Source organism: Anser anser (assembly GCF_964211835.1).
Source record: "Anser anser genome assembly, chromosome: 2".
Taxonomy (NCBI): Eukaryota; Metazoa; Chordata; class Aves; order Anseriformes; family Anatidae; genus Anser; species Anser anser.
The window spans coordinates 45,328,678-45,352,605 of record NC_139721.1 but is presented as its reverse complement, the minus strand read 5'-3'; the positions used below and the strand labels follow the sequence as shown (position 1 = coordinate 45,352,605).

At 37.1% G+C, this 23,928-nt stretch overlaps 1 protein-coding gene across 13 annotated transcripts in view; it reads left to right on the top strand.

Annotated features, from left to right (window-relative positions):
• ASXL3 (ASXL transcriptional regulator 3) overlaps positions 1–23,928 on the top strand; it is a 131,977-nt gene that overhangs the window by 44,852 nt on the left and 63,197 nt on the right. For all 13 annotated transcript variants that reach the window (XM_083823476.1, XM_083823480.1, XM_083823486.1 and 10 more), the window contains 2 exons: positions 13,074–13,182; positions 14,535–14,646. In XM_083823476.1, the coding sequence (XP_083679602.1) occupies positions 13,074–13,182; positions 14,535–14,646 (221 nt within the window). The remainder of the gene's footprint in view (positions 1–13,073; positions 13,183–14,534; positions 14,647–23,928) is intronic.

Genomic DNA, 23,928 nt, shown 5'->3' with positions numbered 1-23,928 from the left:
TGCTCGAGGAGCAGCTGTAGAACTGGTAGGTAAGAGTACAGCTCCCAGAGCCAAGGAAACAGGCTGTTAAGACAGACCTAGCAGTTGTCACAGCAGTTAGTGCAAGACCAGCACAATGAGGCACAGAAAATTGGTTCAGGACAATGTGGGACTGCTTAGGACTTTGATGGTAACAATGTGCCACAGGGCATGGTCACCAGCAACCATTCCTGACACATCAGAGGCCGTGACCCAAAGAGAACGCTGGGTCTTGGGCTGCAGCGAGGAGTGACTTCTGGCAACAGAAGGAAGATACTCTGCCTGCAGAGAAAGACAGGCATAAGTGCCCTGCAAAGAGGTGAGCAAGATTGTTACTGCAGACATGAGACCCAGCTGAGGCTTCACCAAACATGTACATGAAGAGGAGAAGGAGGATGATAGTTATTGGAGACCCTATCCTGTCAGAGACAGAGGCACCCATCTGCCAACCTGATACACTTGCTGTATCTGGGTGTTTAGGTGTGTATACAAATAGCAGATACTGCAGAGGGATGCATCCGAAGGTTGTCCAGCTCTCAAACTTTATCCGTTGTTAATCCGTGCTGCCACCATGATATTACTGGGGTGAACCTGAGTGTATCGTGACTGAAGAGAGAGGACAGGGGTACATGGCATAAATACCCAGGGAGTGTTCTCAGTGCTGCCAGGGTGGGGGAAAGGCTGGGGTAGCAAGGATACATCCCTCAAGTCAACACAGCTGCATGGCTGGTGTTACAGGTGGGGCTGTGGTACCTTCTTTGAGGAGTAAGGACTGCTGAATAGGGGCAGGATCCGTGGGATGGAGTGTGGCAAGGGCATCTGCTGACAGTCTCAGTAGCCTTTTCTGAAGAAGTTGAACAAATGTGGCAGAAAGCCGCTAATGAGCAAAGGCAAATCATGGCTGACCAGCCTCATCACCTTCTATGATTAGATGACTGGTTCAGTGTGGAAGAGGAGACCAGTATGTTGTCCACATTGACTTTAGCAAGGCCTTTGACATAGCCTCCCATAGTATACTCACTGTCAAATTATTGAGATAGAGACTTAGGTGGATGGAAAAGGACAATAAGTAAGTTGGATGGAAATTTGCCAGGGCTGTAATGCCCAAAGTGTTTTGATCAAAGGTGCAAAGTCCGCTTGGTGAACACTTACTAAGCGGTGTTGCTCAGGCATCGATACTGAAACTTATTGTTGAATGTTGCTATGAAAGACGTAGAGTCTTTCATAGAGTGCACACTCAGCAAGTTTGGATATAATCCTCAACTGGGCAGTGTGGCTGGTGCACTGGAAGACCAGGCTGCTGTTCAGAGGGACTGAGACAGCAGAGAAGTGTGCAAAGAAGAGGAACCTCAAGAAATTCAACAAAGGCTAGAGCAAAATCCTTTGTCTGGGAGACAGTAACCCAAGCAGCATAGATTCATAGAACAGGGATTAGAAGGGACCTCAAAGGATCATCAGGTCCAACCTTTTGTGGAAAAGGGAACCTAGATGAGATTATCCAGCACTCTGTTCAGTCACGCTGAAAACTGCCAGTGATGAAGACTCTACCACATCCCTGAGGAGGGTGTTTCAGTGACTGATTGTTCTCGCTATTAAAAATTTCTTCCTGATACCAAGATGAAACCTCTCCCAGTGCCACTTGTACCCACTGCCTCTTGTCCTCTCCATGTGGCTCTTGAGAAGAGAGAGCCTCTTTATAGTTGCCCTTTAAGAACTAGAAGAGTGTGATGAGGCCCACTGAGCCTTCTCTTCTACAGCATGAAAAGATGCTCTTTCAGTCTTTCTTCACATGGCAGGTTCTCCAGCCCTAGGACAATATAACCAAATTGCTCAGTACAGTCTAGGATCAGACCTGTGTGACCGGGGAGCAGCCTTGCTGAAAGGAACCTGGGTCGTGGTGGACAACAACCTGAACATGAGTCAGTAGTGTGCTGGAGCAACAAAGGTAAATCAGATCCTGCACTGACTTTGCAGAGACAGTACTAGCAGAGATATGATCATCACACTCTACTTGGTGCTTGTCAGGTCACACTCAGAGTAGTGTCCAGTCCTGGTCCCCACAATTCAGTACAGGCTGGGAGCTAACTCACTAGAAAGCAGCTTTGCAGAAAATGGCCTGGGAGTCTGGTGGTTAAGGAGCTGCATGTCAGCCAGCAGTGTGCCCTTGCAGCAAAGAGGGTCAAGTCCACATTGGGCCGTGTCAGAATGAGCATGCATGGCCAGCAGGTTGGAAAAACTGATCCTTCCCCTCTGCTTGGCAAGTGTGAGACCACATCTGGAGTACTATGTCCAGTTTTGGCCCTGCTAGTACAAGAAAGACATTGACATACTGGAGTGAGTCCAGCGAAGTCCACCAAGATGGTTGAAGGCTAGAGCATGTGAAGTGTGAGGAGAGGCTGAGAGAGCTGAGCTTGTTCACACGAGAGAAGAGAAGGCTCAGGGGAATCTCATGGCAGTTCGCAGCTAACTAATGGGACGGCGTAGAGAAAACAGAGCCAGGCTTCCCTTGGAGGTTGCAGAGTGACAGCATGAGAGGCAACAGACACATGTTGGAACGTGGAAAATTCTGATTTGATACTAAGGAAAATATTTTCCCAGTGAGAGCAGTTAAGCACAGGAGGATGTTGTCCAAAGAGGTTGAGAAGTCTTCGTTCTTGGAGATTGCACAGAACGTGGATGGACAAGGCCCTGATCCAAGTGGCCTTGCTTTGAGCAGGAGGTTGGACTGGATGACTTCTGGAAGTTCCTTCCACTATAAAATATCTACAGTGATATGAGAGTGTGAACCTTGGTGGAGCTTAATGTTCTTAAAAATAGCTCTCTGTGTGTGTATATATTTTATTTTGCATTTGACTAACCAGTTATATCTCAATAACACACACAAGATACTCTAAAAGAAAGTTGTCATTGTGGAGACTGGCCAGTTAAAAAGCCAAATTAAACAAGAAAACTTGGGATAAATTCATAGAGGTCCCTTGTGTAGGATGATTAAATTTTAGAGGCCAAAATGCATTTGGTGATTACTGACCATTTCTTGTTCAGCATAGTCACTTTACTTTCCACTATTTTATTTTTTATTATTATTATTTTTTTAAGAGTAAGCTTCACCCAACTTGAAGCCAAGAATATTTGGAAGAGTGTTTTTTCTCTCCTTTTTTTTTCCTTCTTTCCTTTTTCATTTTATATATTGCACATTTTGTGGCAATGTTTTTCTTGGGCTTAGTACATTTCTGATTGTAGCACAGTCATTACTTCATTTTTCTAAACATATGTATTTAAAACCCACAAGGGCTTGTGAAATCTGATACTAAAATAAGACATCGTATATATCAAAACCATGGTTTCTTTAAGAAAGCCATGTTTTAACCTCTACTCCAGAGTTCCTTTCATGTGGCAGGAATTCATATTTTCCTTTCTTTATAATTTTGTCCTTCGTGCTGATCATAGGTATTAGAGTCGAAAATGAAAAATGTACTACTGCTTTTTAATGAAATCAGTTAAAACTATTAAAAGGAAATATTTCATTAAAAGAGAAAAGAAAAAAACATATTCTTGCGTAGGAAGTAGCTGTCAGAGAGAACTATATTATTTGACCAGCATATGAATTTGCTACACAAAGAAATCAAAAAGTTTCTTTCAAGTTAAATTGAATGAGGAGGGTGTTCTCAGTCCAGAGAACACTTTAGCTGTTGTGACCATCTCTGATACATGTGGATTTCTTGTTCTTTTGGTATAACTTTCTTTCTGAAACATTTTCTTTTAGGATGATTTCAAAGGGTATTCTTCTAATCTTTGCCTGCATCTTTTAAAAACACATTTAAATGCTTTTTTTTTTTTTTTTTCCTTTTTTCCCCTTTGGTTAGCATTGCTTTATTCTTGTGTTGTTTGTAGTACATCTAACAAAACGGGAATGATTCAAAGTACAGAAATGCCTTTACTGTATATCCTTTCTTTGAGATTTTTCTTCTCAAGGCAGAGAAATCCGAGGTTTTCCCAGGTGTTTCTGAACACAGAGAAGTGTAAACATTCTCTGTAAAACTTGTTGTCTCATTTCCTTTGTGGTTGAGGAATGCTTGTTGCCACATGTGAATATCATTTAAAGAGGTGTCGTGGTGTTACAAGCATACTTTTTAGAACATTAAAAAAGGGAGATATATTTAGGGAGACCTACTCAGAGGAATGGCTGACAAAGGACAAGGGTAATCAGCAAAAATAATAGCTAAGAATATCTAAATTTCAGGAAAGCACATTTGTATCCTTCTGCCTGCAGTTTCTAACGCAGTATTGGTAAGATAGGTTTGTGTGCTTTTAATTTTTTCTTCTCATCTTTTTTTTAAATATATAAACGTTGAGGAAATGTGTATCTCTAAAGGTATTTTTTTAAGATTATTTTGGAGAAAAAAATATTTTCAGAAAAATACGGCAATAGCTCTTTCTTTTTACATACTGTGTAAAATTGTGTTCAGGTACACTCTAAATTGTATGCAGGTTCTGGAATTTCTGTATATAAAGGCTTTCATGTAAGAGAAACCAATTTATTAAAAAGAAAGAAGCCCAGCCGACGCGAGGAGCACTGAGATTTGTGATGAACTTCAGTTCCTGGGGCTTTTCATTTTATTGTTTTAGATGAGTTTTGACAAAGCTCTGGTTTCACCACAGAACAGGTTTTTTTTTTTTTTTTTTTTTTTTCTGGAATATTGCTATGGCTGTTGTCCTCAGGTTTGACACCACCAGAAGTTTTTCCAGGCCGCCAATACAAGGAGCTACAATACATTTTACTCTAGACGTTAGAAAGATTCATTATCAGTGTGGTAGAGTACCAGAAAGCACATATGTCGTGGCCTCAGACCACAGAGTGTTCTCTAAAGGTAGGGGTAGAAAAGCTGAACTTGATTGAAATGTCTATCAAAGTCTGTTTTACAGAGCAGAGGGCAGATTTGATGTGTTTTCAGTAGTCTTTACCTCAGGAAAAGAAAGGAAAAAACGGATATACTATAGTGCCACAATACAGCTAAGAAGTGATTTAAAAAAAAAAAAAAAAGAAAAAAAAACAACTAAGTCTAGGCCACTATTTGTAAGAGTAAGCCAAACTCTTAGCTACTGAGTGATAGAAGAAAAATGTGTGGGTAGTCATGTCTAAGAGCTTTGCTTTACTCAGGAACCTAAGTATCTTCTTGGATTGTGTGGTCAGTTGGTCACTTGTTACTGTCGGAGGGTGAAGGCAACCAGTCTGCCAAATTCCAAAACACAGAAACAAAACATCCTTTTCTTACCAGCATCCCCCGTCTTTTGGTCATGGTTTCCAGCAGTTTCATCCACTAGTCTGTCCACCTTGGTTTTTATAGGATGACACGTGGCTGGAGCTTCATTAGGTTTGTGCTGTACTGTGTGTGCTGGTGTCACGTAGTCACTGCACACGATGGCTCTAAGTAGACGTACAAAAGGCAGGGAGGGAGATTGGTTCATGTGGGAGGATCCTAGTAGTGTTAGGAACAGGTCTTAAGGGTAGTGGCTTAATCTCCAGTCTTTGTTTATTACGTTATATCCTTTCACAGAAGACTTGAATAATATTTGTGTGTCTCTCTGGGTGGCTGCTTGCCACTCCTCCCAGGAAAGACAGAGTTGTTTTACGCTTCAGAGACGGTTTGATAACAGACAGAGGACACCTGCTAGTTCTGTGGAAGCAGCTCCAGTTCTGGCTCCTTGCCTGGTTCCAGGTTTTGCTGAGCTCAAAAAGTAAAACCAGACTAGGTGAGTTTGTTAATGAGATTTCGAGCAGCTTTTTCTGTTATCCTGCTAAGGAATGCGAAAAATATCCTTGCATGATACTTGGCTTGAACTTAGTATCGATGCTCAATTTCTCTCAAGTATTGCTCCAGGGTATTTCACATTTGAAGGACAATGAAAAGATTTGTTTTCTTGGTGATGTATCAGATACTTCAGTCAACTGTGATTCCAGCTGCTTGTAACTCCCTCACAAGCTACAACGGGCAAGGTTCAAGTTCATCACTGGTTCTTCTGCTTTAGATATTTGTGAGTCACTGCTTGGGTTAACTTCAGTGAAAGCTGAGAGGTATGCTCTGCTAGCTAGAGGCAGACACCGGGTATCTGTGAAGAATGTGTTATGTTTTAGCATGTCTGTACTGGTCTGTGTTTTTTCCATCATACTAATAGTACTCTTGCCTCTGTCTTCATCTGGTTTAGAAAACCAAGAAATCTGTGTAAGGGTTGGGTATGAAGTGATGTCAGCAGTATATATATATGGGCTCTTTCCCCATCATCTTCTGGGATTTGTTTGCAGTCTGTGAGACTTTGTGGTCAAATCAGCTGTCTCCGTCTGTTTTGTTGCTTGATAGCTGTAAGCTTTCTGACTAATTACTCGGTTCAAAAGTAGTAGCCATGTTTGTGGTATTCTGAGGCTGAAAGTCAAGTGCCAAGTGTGAAGCATGAATAGGACCAGAGATGTAAAAATTTTCTTTAGGGTACTGCCCAAATGAGAACAAGTTTGATGTTAATTTTGGGTAACATGGATAATAAAATTGATCAAAAATATATTTAAAAAATAATATCTATTTAAGATTTTTTTAAAACTTTATTTTAAAATACATGTAAGTATCCAACTGGGAGATTAAAATTTACATGTAGCTCATTCAAATGGTATAAATACGTATATATAGTACAAATATACATATATTCTACTCATATGTGTTTCAGTTCCTATAAAACCTTGTGAAAGAACTGTTTAAGGGTTAAGATTTTATTTGTTATGTCTATATTTATTATTTAAGTGGTTAAGACTTTAGAACATAACTAGTTTTGACAGTCATACCTACTGTAGGTATCAAGAGTATTTTCTGTAGTGCAGATTAGTAGTCCTTTTAAAATTCAGAAACCGATCTGAACTTCAAAAAGAAAAACGCTTTTTTCTTGTTCCAATTTATGAATAAAAACTTTGTGTGAGAAGCTGAGATCTACCACCTCTACAGTTTTACCATCTTCACATAAAACTGATAGATTGTTCCCTAGCTACCTACTATGTACATAGTGAAAGATAATGTTTTTATTGTTTAATAAATTATGTGGGATATGTAATATTTTGAAAACTCTCCTTTTTTTCCTTTTTCTATCCAACATATTTAGTGTATTTTCATTCAGTATTTAAAAGCCAAATTCTAGTTTCTTTCCCAAAACAGCTTACCAGAAATAAGTACACTTTTAAGCTTTTAGTAAATAAGATGTTATTGCTATTTTAACATAAGAAAATACAATAATTTAGATTAATTTCTGTAAGGTAAGTTAGATAATTGCTGAATGTATATATAGTCTCCTGATTAGCAAAGAGTAATATTACATTAAAGGTCTATTTGTTGATTGAGGTATTTTAGTAATTTCGAGCAATGAAAGAATTAACCTTTCAAAGGAAAATGAATGGAAAAAATATGAAAGCAAGGTTTCAATTAATTGTTCAAATCAAGTTTTCTGTTTGATAATTTAAATTGGTTTAGTTTGGATTAACATGTTTAGCCCATGATTTTGCTGTCCGTTTAAAGAAGGATGAGTCTGAGTGGAATTATACCTGGAACACACAGTCTATATTTTACATTGGATGAGAAAGGGAATATACTGCTTTCAGTCTTCCTGTGTAGAGATCTACAAAATAACCAGGGAAGATAGTGGAATGAGGGCAAGACTTCAGCATCATGTGATTTGATTTATTTAGACAAACTTGAAGCTTTTGCTGCTGAAAAGCTTGTAGATGGTTGATGGGAAACTGTGCTGATCAGCATCATTTTCAGCCACTGGCTTCGTGCTCTTTACTTCCCTGTGAGCCAGATGAATGATCCTGTGGCTCTACCACTTAAATACAGTACAATATCTTGAGTTTTTTCAGTCTCCTATTCACTGGACCTCTCGTGGTTCTTCCTTCTAGGCTGGAAGAGCTTGCCTTGGCCCCAACACCAAGGGCTGCTACAGCATTGCTCAGTCAAGCATGGCTGTGGGTGAGAACAGCTCAGGAGTCGTCAGTAGTCACTCATCTGTCTGGGCATGCAGTTAGTCTCAGGCTTAAAATTTTATTTAATAAAGAGGTGAAGAACCCTAGGATGCAGTGCTGGACACATTCTCAAGAGGTGATTCAATATGAATGTTATCACTGGGACAGGTTCCAGTATGTGAACCAGCCAGGAGAGGTGTTTATTTAATCCTCTGATGAAGGTCATTTTACAAACTTCCTTGTCTTGTTATAGTGTTGATTAAAACAATAACAGCTACTTTCACACTTTCAGACTATCTGTGAACTTTCTTTTTCTTCCCCCAGTGATTGTGAAGAATGTTTGTCTCCACTGACTTCCAACACCATTTTAAATTCTTCTGAAAAATTAACATTAGGTCTTCTTTTACATTTCTAGACCATGCAAATGGGTTTTCTACAGCCTTTCCCAAAAGGCGTATTTTCTTACCTGTTATCGCACTTGTTCTTTTTAGTTTCTTTTTATGGGCCCAGAATCGAGTTGATGGCAATCGAGTTGACCCATTCTGTTAATACAGTTGGTGGTGCTGTCATTACTTTCTGACCCATTTCACTGTGCTTTGTGTCTGTCCCTTTGACTTGCCATGAAAATGTATTTTCAATATTTGATTTCATATTCTATTGCATAGGACTTATCATTTTGTTTACTGATTTTCCTGTTGATTTAACTTCTGTCTCCTGTTCATCAAGGTATCTCTAAATTTAGGTCCTTTCTTCCAGAGGTCTTGCAATTCCTCCCAAACTAGTTTAACTCACATGCACAATAAGCCTATTTTATCTATGTGACTTCATATCAGGTCTAGAAATTAGTTATGAACCCTTTACTTTGTTTCCAACAGTGCAGAAAATGTTGTTGCTGCCTTGTGACTATTTATGGATCCGTATGAGATGAGCAGATGATTTCAAACAAATAATAATCACATTTATGACAGCTAAGTGCTCCTCTTACAGCACTCATCATCCTATTTAGGAGCACAGCGGGAACCCTGGGAAGCTCTGGGAGGGGGCTGCACTGCGGGCACGGGGGCCGAAGGGCTGAAATGCTGCCTGCTGCCCAGCGTCAGGGCGGTTTCACTGTCTGCCATGCTGTATTGTCTGGACAGGTTGGCTTTAGGCATTTTATTTTCCATATTTAAAATATCTTGTTTGCCAACATCATTCTTTTTCTCTTGGCAAGCAGTCTAGCGAAGGCCATTAGAATTAAAAGAATAACCATAAAAGTTTCCATTTTTCTTTTTTCTGACAGCACTGTGTGTTTGAGAAGTTCTAAATATAAAAATAAATAGTATTGTTACTTCTGTTTTACAGATTTTTGTTGGTTTTCGGCAGAAGGTATCAGCGGAGAAAGTAACAGAAATTTGTGCTTGCCTTAAATGTGTTTGCACAGCTTTGTGTATAGAGACTGTGTAGGCTGGTGTTAGGATTTAGGTATCGCCGGCTGCGTGACCAGTAGAGGGAGCCCAGAATCACAAAATCTTGGAGAGAGTTTTGGCTGGGGGAGTTGGGTGAAAAGCTTGCTTTTATAACGTGCAGGAATTTTGTGATGATATTTGGAAGGATGCTTGATTACTGCCAACTTACAGTGATATTGGGGAAGAACGCATCTGAAACCTTGAAATGCCTGACGTCTTTTAAGTGATCAAATTTTATTAAGAAATTTTATGTTGGAAGGCTAATCAGTCATTTTTTCTTTTTCCTATGTCGCTGGTTGTTGTGACTCCATATCAACTTTGCAGAAAGTAAGTAACTTTTTAAAAATCTTTTTAAAAGCGTGCAGGTATAGGTATACTGCTTTTATGTAGGTATGTATATATATAAAATAACTTACCAGCAGAAAACGGTCAATCTTAAAGACATTCTGCTACAGAAGGTGACTCTACATATGACTTTCAAAATATCACAGTGGTTTAAAGTGATCTCACCCAAGAGATGGTAAATAGTATGGAAGTTCTGCATCTGAAGGCTGTAAATGTTAAACATATTCCTCATATGTAGACCGTGGCAACAAAACTCAGCATATTGGTTTTGAATATGTTGTGGCCATGAAAATTCACAGATATCAAGTTGCAAAGTTAAAAGTTATTGTAACCAATTTGATTTTATGGAATCAAAGTTGAACTGATGTGGAGTGTTTCAAGAACTTAGGTCAAATTGTGCAACCTTTCACATTCAAAGATACTTAGAGCCTTGTATTTGGCCGTGCTTGGCTGCTGTATTAATATATGCCAGCAGTTCTGAGAAGAGCGAATATGGCCTTAGGCTGGAGGAGAATTTAGAAAGCATGCGGTAAGCAGTATGGATCCTTCAGAAACTACCCTATGATTCAGACATCAGCCTGCACCATGGGATCTTTGATTGCTAGGTTTTCTAACCGCAGTTTCTTGTGTTGCGATAGAGTATACTGCAGGCATTTCCAGCATCCCTTGTGGGTAACGTCTGGGAATTTTAAGGATGTACTGACAGAAGAATAGGCAAGTGACTGGTTAACATGAGTCAAAATAGCTGTGATAAGGGACACCGTGAGATTACAGTTTTAGCTGCAAGCTCAAGATAAATTCTACCCTACAGTACCCGGATTACTATTTCGTTTGCAACTTCAGTATTTGTGTTTTGTTTTGTAACCCATAATAGACATGTGCAAGTCTTCTTTTCAAGAAGGGTGGACACAACCCTTCGGTTACAGGCCAAATTACCTAGGAATTGCAGATATCTTTATGAAATAAGCATAACAGTAGTTAAAGTACCTCTTGGCTCAGTAGCTGATACGGATTTCTTTGTAAGTCAGAGTAGTTTCTATTGTCCACTTGCCAGTTGGCTAGACTTCGAAGATTAAGATATCTGCTGTGAACACAGTAGTGGTCATGAGACATTGCCAGATCCTCTAGTTTGGGTTCATTCATCATGTATCATTTTAATTGCTTAATGATATCTAAAAGTAAGTTAGGGGTCCAGAATTTCTACATATGGATAGGAGAATGAAGCAAATCGCTGCATGCAAGCACACCCAGTTTTGTTTCTTGTTGATGTATTGAGTTTGTCTTCCACTGCAGAGTCAGCAAGTTCTTTCTATCTTGCAGAGAAAGTCTTAATCTGTGATAATGTTTCACTAAAAAGATCCAAGACTGCGAGGGTCTAAATTGCTTCATGTTATGTATGCTACCATATGGAAGAAATTATGCAACTAGAACTGCTCTATTAAACGCCTTGTGTCTTTGCTTGTCAAACATTAATACAACAAGGAAAATGTGTAAAGAGATGTATACTACTTATTCCAAAACTTTTTAAAGTAATTGTTAAATTCAACTAAAATAAAGTCTGTTAATATCTTCTTTACTACTGCTAGCAATATCATTATAATTCTGCAATACTTAGTTTTATATTATATTACAGTATTATATCTAAACCAGATGTGAAATTAGTTTCTTTTTTTCTTTTTTAGAAAAAAAAAAAAAAAGAAAATTGTTAAATTTTCATATTGCATGGTCATGTCTAAAATACTTAAAATATATATGTTAAATATCTGATGCTTTTATCAACAAGCAGCATTTTTACCTGTACTTTTTGGATGTAGTAATGTGATATATTGGGTGACCAACAGTAAATACATTATATTGGACAGGACTTTTTATCCTGAGGACGCTTTATCATTGTTTAATTTTTACTGGAAGAGCAATTACCACATTATCTGTCTTGCCATTAAATGAATATATTTATAGTAAGGATGAATTTTGTTGTAACAGAGCCATGGAATTCAACAGAAAGCATCATCATCATGATGAGAGACAACAATTTCAGTCCAGTTTTATTTTTTAAAAAAAGATCAGTCTAGCTATTTTCAACAAGGATTGGATGCTTTCTTAAAATATTGCATAATAAAGAACAGTAGTTTTTAATGGACTTCTGAAGCCCTGATCCTGCTTATAGTTGAGTATATAATTAAACCTGAAATACTCAGCAACACACTTAATTTAATGCGCAGGCATTGTTCCACTTAACCAAGTGGAATATATTTACGTGGCTAAAGATAAGCGCGTGTGCAGGCTAACGACCCCAGGGAAGAAGCACAGTTCCAGATTCAGTCCCTGAGTACGCCATGTACAGTAGTCAGTAAACGGGGACAGAGATGTTATAGTACCTCTGTAAAGCTTGTACGGAAATTTAATTTTAAAAATAAAATGAAATAAAACAATTTATGAATACCTACGTCCCCAGGTTTCTGAGATCAGCTTTTCACAATAATGTATAGGTTTATCTAGGGTAGAAACATTTGCATTCTTTTTCTACTGTACTAAAACATATTTATTATAGAGAGGTTTGTGTACAAGTGCTCTTTTTTTTCTTAACATGTTGTGTTCCTTTCTAAATAGTCTCTTAACATGCACGGTAATTTCACAATGGTATTGCATTTAATTACTATCTTGAGTAGGTTGATCTCTTAATCTTTAAAACAATTATAATTTGGAAAGATAGTGCTTTACAGAAGGTATAAATGTACTTATATTTATATATAGTAATCCAGGTTGACCGTGTTAAGCCAGGAGAAGGCTTAACCATATATCACTTTTAATTTTAATGTGTTCTTCCTGGGCTCTTTATTATTCTTTTGTTGCCTTTCATCCTATAGGATGCAGCTGCCCTTGAACTTGGTACTGTTTTGATCATTCATGTGCAGCAGCCACGTTGTCTGTAACATTTTAAAAATGAGGCTTCATGGTGTTATTTACGAAGAAATTTCACATAAATATTTGGACTTTGGTTCTCTTCGAATGTGGAGCTGGTTGCTGTATGAAGAAAAGCATAATTATAATTCACAGACTTTTTGCCTCGAGCCTAGGGGACAGATGCATATGATTAAGTTTGAAACTGGCCTGTTATTGTAATGTAGATGTTTTCAGGGTTGAGAGAATTAAAAAAAAAAAAAAAGCCAGGCAAGCATGAGTTTAAAAAAAAAATAGACCGAGGGAATAGTTTTACAAGAGGCACTCAATCTTGGACTGCTTTATTTTTGCACAATTTTATTTTTCAGTGGAACCTCTCCATTAGCTTGCCTGAATGCAATGCTTCATACTAACACTCGTGTAGGTGATGGAACATTCTTCAAAATCCCTGGGAAGTCGGGACTCTACGCTCTCAAAGTAAGTTTTAATTTTGTATATAGAAAGTGCATAGTGCTATTAATCCATTTTATGAAAGTCTCAATAGATAGAAAGGTAAACAGATTAGATCCTTTGGAGAGGAAATGACCTGATAGTCCTTCTAACTGCTTTCAGATGTCTTTTAAAAGGATTTATAATGAAAGTAAACATTGAATGTTTTATCCTAGAAAGCATATACATGTTCTTGAATTTAGCATATGGTATAAAAAACATGTAGCTTAGCTAAAATGCTGATTTTTCAGAGTTGTTCAGAGAAAGGCCTTTGTTTTATGAGCAATGAGCTCAAGAGAATCACAGACTTTCTTGTTAAGTAATCAGATTAATGTTTGATTTTTACATAGTGGAAAATTGTTTGCAAGTCTAATATAAATCAGCTTTAAATGTACAGGTTGTGTCATTGTTTTTGACAGGGAATTTAATTATAGTGGTGGAATTTTGTCTTTATGCTTTCTCTTTTCCTCTTTATTTGTCTTTTTGGTGTGTTTCTGCTGATTTCTATGGATGGATTTTTTTTTCTTTTATTGTACATGGGCAAATTTAGACTGGTTTCACAATCAGTGCAGGAATGTGAAGTAGAGGTGACAAATAAGAGAGTGAGATTATATGTTTGGCAGTCTAAATGTAGTTAATTGGAATTTGGGGCTGGAGGTTTGAGGGAAAGGATGTTTTGTAATTTATGGCAGAAAAATTACGTATAAAGGTTTTAAAAACAAAACCATATAGATTTGCTTGTTCCTTATAACTAAAAATTCTTTATCTGAAGTTGAATTAATAGATTTCAGAATCTCCATTTCCTAATTTACTAAAACAAATGCTGTTGTTTTGCTTTAAATCTGGAGATATTCTTGGCACAAATCCAGATATTCACAGTCACTCCCATGCTTGTGAGCTCCAGGTTGCTTTTGAATTTGAATTCAGGAAACAGGCACAAGCTAAAAAGAAACATTAAAGGATTTGTGTTTTGCTGCAGCATTCTGGACACTCAACTGGAAGACTAGGATTTTTAACAGCCAAACAAGTCTGTTTCTGTTAAAAAGATAAAAAAATAAAAAATAAAAAGTGGAAGAACTTGCATTTTATTTGACAGTTTTTAAATAAAAATGTTATGACTTCACAGAGTAGCTTTTTTGGTTTTGCTTTGAAAGTTGTTTCATGAAAGTAGCTTTTTATGTCTTTTTCTAAAATAACTCACAAGCTTATTTCATTTTGTTCTGTTTTTTGAAATGTAAGCGTACGAGTATACTGCAGCAATGTATTTTTGGAGATGCAGTAGGAATGATGTATAATTTTTTTTTTGTTAATTTTAGTTTTCTTTTTCATTTTTACTGTAGAAAGAAGAATCAACATGCCCTACTGATGGAACATTGGATTTAGGATGTGAATCTGAGTTAGATGGCACTGAAATGGCTGAGACAAACAATAATAATGGAGAAGAAAATGGTGGTAGGTGTTTTAATTTCAGTGTTAAAGGGCGTATTTTGGGAAAAGACAAAGTATTGTTTACCTAAGGTTTTCATGGTGTGATTTCTAAAGAGTAATGTTTTGCTCGCAGTAGAATTAATTTTTAGTAGCTTCTTCTCTCTTTTGGCTTTATAACGAAATCAGGAACACCAAGTACCTTTATTTGACTTTGTTTTGTAAAAGACAATAAGTAGTGCTGTTAGGTGAATGTTGAGTAGATAATTTCATGGTTTATCATTGTTATAGGCCTCACAGCTAATGAGTAATTTGCATTACCAGGCTTCAAACTTGCAGTGGACAGATACTGATATACCCCACTCATTTAAGCATGGACCTGTGGGGTCCCTCAGTAGTGTTCTGGGCACAGGACAAAGGTGAGGTTTTTTTCTTATTTCAGGCAGAGATTCTCCTGGACGCCATGTTGACATATTGAAGTATTGAATCCTGTGGGTTTTTTGTTTGTTTGTTTTTTGGCAAATAACAACAAACTGAAACATTGCAGTCACTTAAAAATGGCTTCAAGCAGTTTTAGAAAATTACCTTTTGAAAGGTAATAATTGCTCATAAACAAAACACAGTTCCTCAGTCACCTAAAGTGACTTGCAAGTAATAGAAATTAATATTCTTATTATTAGAGGTACACTCATGTATTGTTTGTAAAGTGAATGTTTTATTTAAAAAAAAAAAATCAAACTTTCCAGGATCTCTGAAATAAAACATCCCTTCATCAGTTCTGCCCACCTGCTCAGAACCTGTCCCACTGCTTGTTTGCATCTGACTGTTTTAGGTCACTTCTTGTATGGTGAGAGGGTGTCCTGTTTACAACTAGAACATGAAAAGATTCATGCCTTTTTTTCTACTAAGATTCCCTTTTTTGATCTTTGGTGACTTACTTGGCTTCTATGCTATAGCTGTACAGGACTGATACTGCTGTTTAAGTATTGCTCATTAGCAGCACTGAAAAATTACAAAATGTTCTGTGGTAGGAGTGATGGGATTGCCTAAGACAGGTTGAAGTCCCTTGGTTTGCTCAGCCCAGAGCAGAGCAGGCTGAGGGGAGGCCTCATGGCGGCCTGCAGCTCCCTCACGAGGGGAGCGGAGGGGCAGGCGCTGAGCTCTGCTCTCTGGGGACAGCGACAGGACCCGAGGGAACGGCATGGGGCTGGGACAGGGGAGGGTCAGGCTGGGGGTTAGGGAAAGGTTCTGCACCCAGAGGGGGGTCGGGCACTGGGACAGGCTCCCTGGGGCAGCGGTCACGGCACTGAGCCTGATGGAGCTCAAGGAGCATTTGGACAGTGCTCTCAGATACATGGTCTGATTTTGGGTGGTCCTGCGTGAAGTTGGGAGTTGGACTTGATGGTCCTTGTGGGTCCCTTCCAACTCAAGATGTGTTGTGATTCCGTGATTCTAGGTTGTTCTGAATCTGCTGGTGAAGTTATGAAGCTTGATTGAAAAACAAAAGTCATAAATTATTAAATGGCTTTACATCTTCTTTGTGATATTTTATGGTTATAAGTTAAACACTGCAAGTGCTGTGTTTTTATGCTTATGTAGTCTACACCAAATGCATAAAGTGAACATACATATTTGTAGTTCTTCAACAACTCCTGTCTGATACTCAGTTGATGGACACTTCCCTAAGTCACAGGAAGAATACAGCAATGAAAAGCAGTGTAAATAGTCGTATTTCCAGTCATAGACAGGAAAGCAGAAGTTGATGTTGCTACTTATAAACAAACAAAAATAGTGGCAAAACCCTGGCAATTATTTAGGATGGTAGGATGTAAATAACAGTGCCACAATGCCAGAAGTAGAAAATTGTTGGGTTTGGACTGGGAGGAGGCTGTGTACTATTTTCACAGTTTACAGTGATAAAAATCATTCTAGCACTTCGGGTGACATAAAAGAGCAGCTGCTAAAATTAAACATTTTTAAATATTTGGGGTAGAGCAGTAAATCACACCCAGATTGTATTTACAGATGAGAACTTTCCCTCATATTTACTCTTTAACAAATTGTGATATTTTTAACTTTTTGAAAACATGACATTTTTAAATTTTTCTAGTGTTATGAAGTTTGTATGCTCAAAAAAAAAAAAAAAAGAGTAAATGGGACGGCAATAGTGAGTCTATATTGTATTTAGAAAGACCAAGGCTGGGTTGATCAATAAGGAATTGAAGACAGCATATCTTGTATCAGCCAGCTGATACAGGGCTTAGTTTTGTTAAACATGTTTGATAATAGCTTTTCTTGAGACTGAAAGTTTAGTTGATAAAGGCATCTATTGATATATATTTAGAATTCTGTAAGTGTACGTTTGCAGTGTGTAATGCTTGGCTTAAAAACAGCACCGTGACCAAGAAATGCAGCCAATTCTAAATGGATTGAAAATTACAAGTTATTAGATCTGCAGAGGAGTAGGAATCACCATCCAAAATAGGTATTTTTGCTGTTCCCTTGAGGATGCGATTTGACCTTTTTTCATTCAAGGTATTTGTCAATACTTTTTGAAAAGTATTAAATCGTTCCTGATTAAATTTATTGATAATAAATAAAAATGTTGAGATGCCTCCTGATTGCTTTGTAAATGATTAGAGTTGAACAACATGAATTTTATTAGAATTTAAAGTAAATTAAAAAGGTTATGTTTGTGAAGTGGAGATGTATTTCCAATAAAATCAGTAAATCTGAAAAGCATTTAAGTATCACGGTAGAAAATGAATTCAACATAAATGAGATGCTTTTGCTAATTAGTCCAGTGCAGTTCTTGGACTATAATTCTGGTAATACTGATTAAAGGGTATAGGTGCAGTTCTTCCTTTGGGTATAGCACTAGTTAAATGATTAGTGGTGTATTGCATTCAATATAGCTGTAAGAAAGAATTAGGGAAAATAGGAAAGGATTTAGCAGAGAAATGTAAGAATTCCTGAGTGAACAAATACCCCCATTGCTCTGGGAAATTTAAGAGAGCCAGTCTAGTTAGTTTATCAGAGATGAGATGACTTGATCATTTGGTAAATATTTAAGAAAAGTTATTTCTATAGAAAATATTTGGTCTAGCAGAACAAACCTAACCAGATGCCTATCAGTTTAACTATGCATACTAAAACTGGGATTTTTTTCCTTTCAGAAAAGTATTCTGTGGCATTAAAAAAAAAAAAAAAAAAAAGGGTCCAGTATAAGAAACGCTGTATGAAATACTCGCACTCATGTTTCAGAAAAGGTCAATAGATATAGCAATTCCTTTCAGCCTTGATATGTATGATACATACAACAATGGACATTGTTTTCATGTTGTATTCTTAATTGGCTGATTGCATTTTTAATTTGCTCTTGTTTCCAGTGTGATAGAGTCCAGAAGCCCCAGTTCCAACAGAATGATCAGATGTCAAAAGAAGTTGTTTAGCAAGGATCTAAAAGTGCCTCTTTAAAGTTAGTTAGCTGGAAACTGAGGATGAGACCCTATCATGAACTTCAGCAATTGCCTCTGTCCTTTTGTGGGCTTGTAGAAGACAGTCTTCATCTTTCTGGCTAAAAAGTACCAGCTGACATTCAAACAGCAGTCACAGTATAATGCAAGCTACTGAACAATTTTATTAGCATAATAATATAGAAACTTCTCACAGTTAAAAATGCATGACTTGGCAAAAGCTCTTAGTCCACATCAGTACTGCTAAACTGATAACCAGAAAGGCCACACCTCAGGATTTTGCAGATGCAGTGGAGAAATCTCTTTCCCCACCTTCTCCCAAGGCACATGTTAAACGAGTGCTTTATGTTACAGTTGATTTTGTTTGGAAAGGGATTTCTACAGAAGTAATAGTCTAATAGTCTCTCGTATCTTTTTGTAAATTCCATTTCACTCAAACACAGGGGCAGCAAGTAAAGGCACAGTCAGTAAAAGAATTAAAATCCCAATTACTGTTGCCTGGGAAAATGATGACTATAATATCCTTTTGCCCATCAATAGGATGTTCTGTTCTCAAAAAAGCATTGGTCCCCAGGGTTTCTGAAGCCAGGAGTAATCCATCAGCCACGGAGAGCAGTTGATTAAAAGTTGTCTTCATGCAAGCCAGTGGAATGCACAATGACCTAACTGTGGAGGAGGTAGCAATCCCTGCGGTAGCGTGCCTTCCCTCCCCAGGCCCAACCCAAACAGAGGGCCTGAAGTTTGCCCAGAGCTGAGCAATATAATTTCCTCTTGAGACGCTGTGGTTTGCAGCACTTCCGAAAACTGGAAGTTCTTCAATTTAAAAATGAACTGGCAGAATTAATCTCTTAGGCAGTTTTCTTAGAGGTAGTAGATGGATGATAGAGGATCAGATTCTTGCTGAATCCTGAAGTTTTGTCTTTGTAGCTGCTGTGATCTTGGATGCCTTGTGCTTTTTGGACTAGGAAGCTGCTAGGATAACTCCTGTTGGGAGGAATGAACATTCACCATTGTTTGAAAGCTGAGCCCACGTTTATGTATTCGGTTTCTTTCCGAGAATGGAATTTCTGGCAGTCAAGGGAAACCTGTCATCCTTAGCATATTGTTTCTTGAGAACGATGCCACTGCTTCTGCTGAGTATGTCAGTTGTACATGGCAATATCTGGATGCCAGGTAGGCTTTCTCTAAGCAGAAGAGTGGCAAAGGAATAGCAGCCCAAACATATTGAGGTCAGGATGACACATCTGAAAGAGACTTTTTCTGTTTTTTTTGCTTTTTGTTTGTTTGTGTTTTTTTTTTTTTTTTCCCCACAAGTAGTTACAAAATAAAAGTACTGTACCCAGGATTAAGTTTAACTTCTCTACGTTTCATTGCCACTGTGGCAATAAGTCATAAGAATGAGAAGATAACATAGAGCTTGAGGGAGAGATCATCTCATCTTTTTTTTTGGTGTTGTTTTGCTGTACATTATCGTTTATGAGGCCTTAGAAACTGGTGACTTAGTGATGACAGACTACATTTCTAGTGGAAAATGTTGACTTCCTTTGGAACGAGGATTCACAGTTTTCAAAGATTTATTAAATGTCTGGGCACAAAATTCTCCTTAGATTATTATGTGATTCAGTGCAATCACATCCTGACAGGGTATTTGATGTCTATTTCCAAAACATGTGATTGAATGTTACTTATCATTTCACAGTGCAAGTATTACTTTTTGAAAAGAATGTTACAGTCACAGTAGTGCTCTTGATATATGCATATGGCTTTGCTTGCACTGGTGAACTTGTGCAATTAACCAACTCCCAAACTGGTTTTCATTTTCAAAAGCTGATGGCAACAGTCGCGTTCTGAATTGTTCAGATTTTGCAAGTTAAGCTCTAGAGATCAAAGAGTGATGGAGGTGAATTACTTGATACATCTGTGCTGGCAAAGCGTGACCATTTATGTCAATGCAAGTATAGATCTGTGTCACCCAAATAAAATATTGAATTATCTGGATATTTCAGAGAGTTTTTGTGTGTATGTTTTCCTAAGGGGGTTCTCTGTGAAGTTTTCTATCTCCAGAGTGTGTACATACATTTTATGCTTGAGATAGACTATAGTCTTTAGCATATGGTAGCAATATTAATTTGAGTTTTGTAATGTGGCCATTAATAAACAATCTTTCTCATCTGCTGTGGTTTCTGTAACAAAGAAGGAAGTGAACTGGTGTTGATTTTACTGGTTTGATTTTAAATCAGTATGGTCTGTCTGAAATCAGAATTAATTGTGCTATTTATTTGGGGAAAACAAGCCCCATAAAGCACTCCAGGAACTTTTCTGTCCATCCAGTTACATAAATCTGTTTATAATTATTCCTAATATCTTTCAGTGACAGTGAGACAGAGTGATTTTAAGTTGTATTCTTACAAAAGACTGTTTATTTGAAGAAATATATCTTCTAATATGGTTTAAGTAGGTATCATATTTATTGGGGGTAGGGAGGAGGTAGAAAGTAATATAAAATTACTGAGATAGTTTATGAAATTTGAAATTAAAAGGTAACATTGCTGATTTTTACAAATCATAGCCTGTCACAGTAATTACAAAAACTGGTCTTGGAAAAATGGAAGAGAGGAGGTTATTTTAACTGCAGGTTGTCAAAAACATTTTTAACATCCTCTTTTCGTTAAGTAATTCTAATTCTATCATTCATGTTAACACTCCCTCAACAGTCACTGAGGAGGTCTTATCTTCAGAGACCCAGCTGCTCTTCCAGCTCGTAACCTAACAGTTTATGGCTTAATAGTTGCTTTATTTCTTCACTCGGTCCTGGCCCTTGAAGAAGCTGAATGGAGCTTAATTATTCTCCATTAAAGGGAAATGCCTCCTGTAGGCTTAAAACTACTCTTGTTCTCTTTTTCTACTCTAGCAATAATGGTGAATCCTCTTTATTTGCTACCCAAATATTTTTGCTTAGTCTGTTGCATTCTTTCAAGGTTCTTTTCTTCCTCCCCAACATCTAGTTTATTTTTAGCATTCTTTTCTGATAGAGTTTTTCAAAGTAACATAGATCTGATAATATTCATGCATCTTCTGTGCTTATGGACAAAGTAGCTCAGCTTTCCAAAGTTGTACATATGTACAAAGACCACTGACTCTTCTTGAATTTGTTTTTCTTTTACTGTGTTCTTTGGTTTTCATAGCGGCAGTCTTAAGTCTTTGTTTTTTTCACTAGGACCATCAATTTTTACTTCAAACACCGACATATTTTTCTATCATGTTTTTCCATTTTTTCACTTCTGACTCATGCAGAGAAAAGCAGTTGGACCTTATCCATTTGAATGAACAAATAAATACAATTTTCTGTGGTCGCAGCCTTTGTAGTATACTGAGATTTTGGCATAGATTGATTTAAATCACTAAGCAGCGCAACTTGCTTTAAAGAATAAATTTATTCAGCATCTCATATTTGTATTTAAATTCCTAAAGAAAAGTTTAATTCATATTGTTTTGTAAACAATTAATATCTTGATTTTCTTTAGTATTTTTTTTTTACTAATCAAGAGAATAGACTGTATAAACTATTAAGCAATTATATAAATTAACATAATGTATTTAGATGTTTAGTGTTTATATCTTCTATTTTTGGAAAATAGGCAGTGGCATGTCTTATTAACTGGATGGTTAGGTTTGTACCCATGATTTGTATCAAGCTGCTTTTAAATGGAAATGGAAATTTAAATAAACATGGAAAACAGTATTTAGAATTTCTTAATATTTTAAGCTATAGGATATGTGAAGGAAACTATTTTTAATGTACTAAGTATATTTTAGAAAGGAAATATTTATTGTTATGAAGTTGACTTTCTCTAATCACGATGTCGTTTAAAAAAAATTAAGCAGTGGATTTTAGCCTCAAACTTCTATTTCTTTAATTATAGATGACAGGAAACAGAAATACTTTGTTCTCCAATTATTTTCAGAAATCTAAAGGAAGTAGTTTTGGTTTGCACTAAACTGAACCAGCATACATTGAGGTACTCCTCCTGGACCTGCAGAATTGATCACAGATATGGCAAGCTGGTTTATTGTTTCAGCAGGTTTTAGTTCCAGTTGCTTCACGAAGTAGAACAAGCCCTGTTCCGTGGTTTATCTTCACTGTCAAAGTTTTAAAGAAACAGAAGCAAAAGGAAACAATACATTGATATTATTTTTTATGTGAAATTAAGGTAATGATAGAAATCAAAAGTATTGCCTCTAATAGACTTTGTCACAATTTCATTTTCATTTAAATTAAAGGGATAATTGTTAGAATAAAAATGAATTAAAGCCTAAAATTAATGTAGAGCCATGTTTATATTTATTCCCATGCTGTATCACGAGTTTGACATTAACTGTTGTAGTGTTGAGCATCATCAGTTAGTGGTATCAAACCTCTCCGTGATGAACTTTATCACCAAAATAAATAGGGGAGACTGTTGGATAATGTCCTGAATCAAAGTCATGAGAACCAGAATTTCCCACTTAGTCAAAAAGGAACTAGGAGTTCTAGTCATCCTGGAGAACAGAAATACATTCTTCATGATAATTCATGTTGTATCCTCACTTAGGAGGGGGACTTATATACATAATAGATTTCCTTCCTCTGCCATTTTTAAATTTGTTCAATTCTGTTCTCCTTAACTTTGGGATTTGTATGCTTACACTATTTCCATTTTTAATTCAGTTCTTTGACACTTAGTCTTTGCCAGAAAACAGTAAAAAATAAAAAATAAAAAAAAAATATTTAAAATAAGAGTCAAAACAGAAGTTGGGTAATTTGAAATGTCAGGTTTTTATTTTGGTGTAGGTGTTCTGTATCTCAGGAGCTATTGTAGTGATTTAGACTGTATAAAATAGCTATTGTTTGTTTTCTGCTGACAATTTACTGCTCCTCTGAGTTGCCTTTTTTGATAGCAAGCATTGCTTATCATGTGGAAAACATTGATCCTAACCAGGTGATACTGTAAGCTTAGAAGCTGTTTTGTATTGCATCTTCTTTGTATATTCTTGACAAATGCTTTGAGTACATGGGAAAAAAGTGGGAAGTATCAGTTAGAGGTCTTGTGACAAAATTGGATTTGTCTTATCTGCTAATGAAATTTTTTAATCTAATGTGGAAATTATCTTGACATAATGCCAAAGCCATAAAATAGAATATATTCTGCTTGTCAAGTAAGTATTAATTATTTTTTTCTTTCAGTGTGGAAAGAAATGTTTAATATCCCATGCATCTTACACTGGCAATTACTTATTGATAGCTAAACTGTCTCAATTCTACCTCTTTTCTTACAAACCCAAAGAAAAAGCCATTGCAATATTTATTTTATGAAACACGGCTAGAGGCAAGGGAGTCGAAATGCTAGTTCACTTGTCTGCTTGCCCCATTGAAGGATGGGAGGAGAAAACCACACACAAACAGAAAAATTGGGCTAAAATTCTTTCGGGCCCATGTCTGTGCAACCTCTTTGAGTGTCCTCAAACTGTTCTTGTAGGTTCGCCATGTATGGCGGATCTTGGGGAAAACATAAGCATTTTTGGGGCTTTGTAAAGCAAGCATGTCAGCATGCAAACTGGCTTGGGGCAGCGCAGGGGAAGCCAGACTTGAACCCAGTCAGAGGAGGAAAGAAGAAGAAAGCTGATCAGTTTCTGGATCTGTGCTCATTCTGTTTTAGATGGGCTGTCTTAAGACTCTGGTAAGAGTAATAGTAATGCCAGGCATTAAAAATGGAAAGGTTTTCACAGCCCTTTTAGTCAAGCTTGCTGACTACCAAGATTTACAGGATGCTCCATGCATTGTCACAATGTTCAT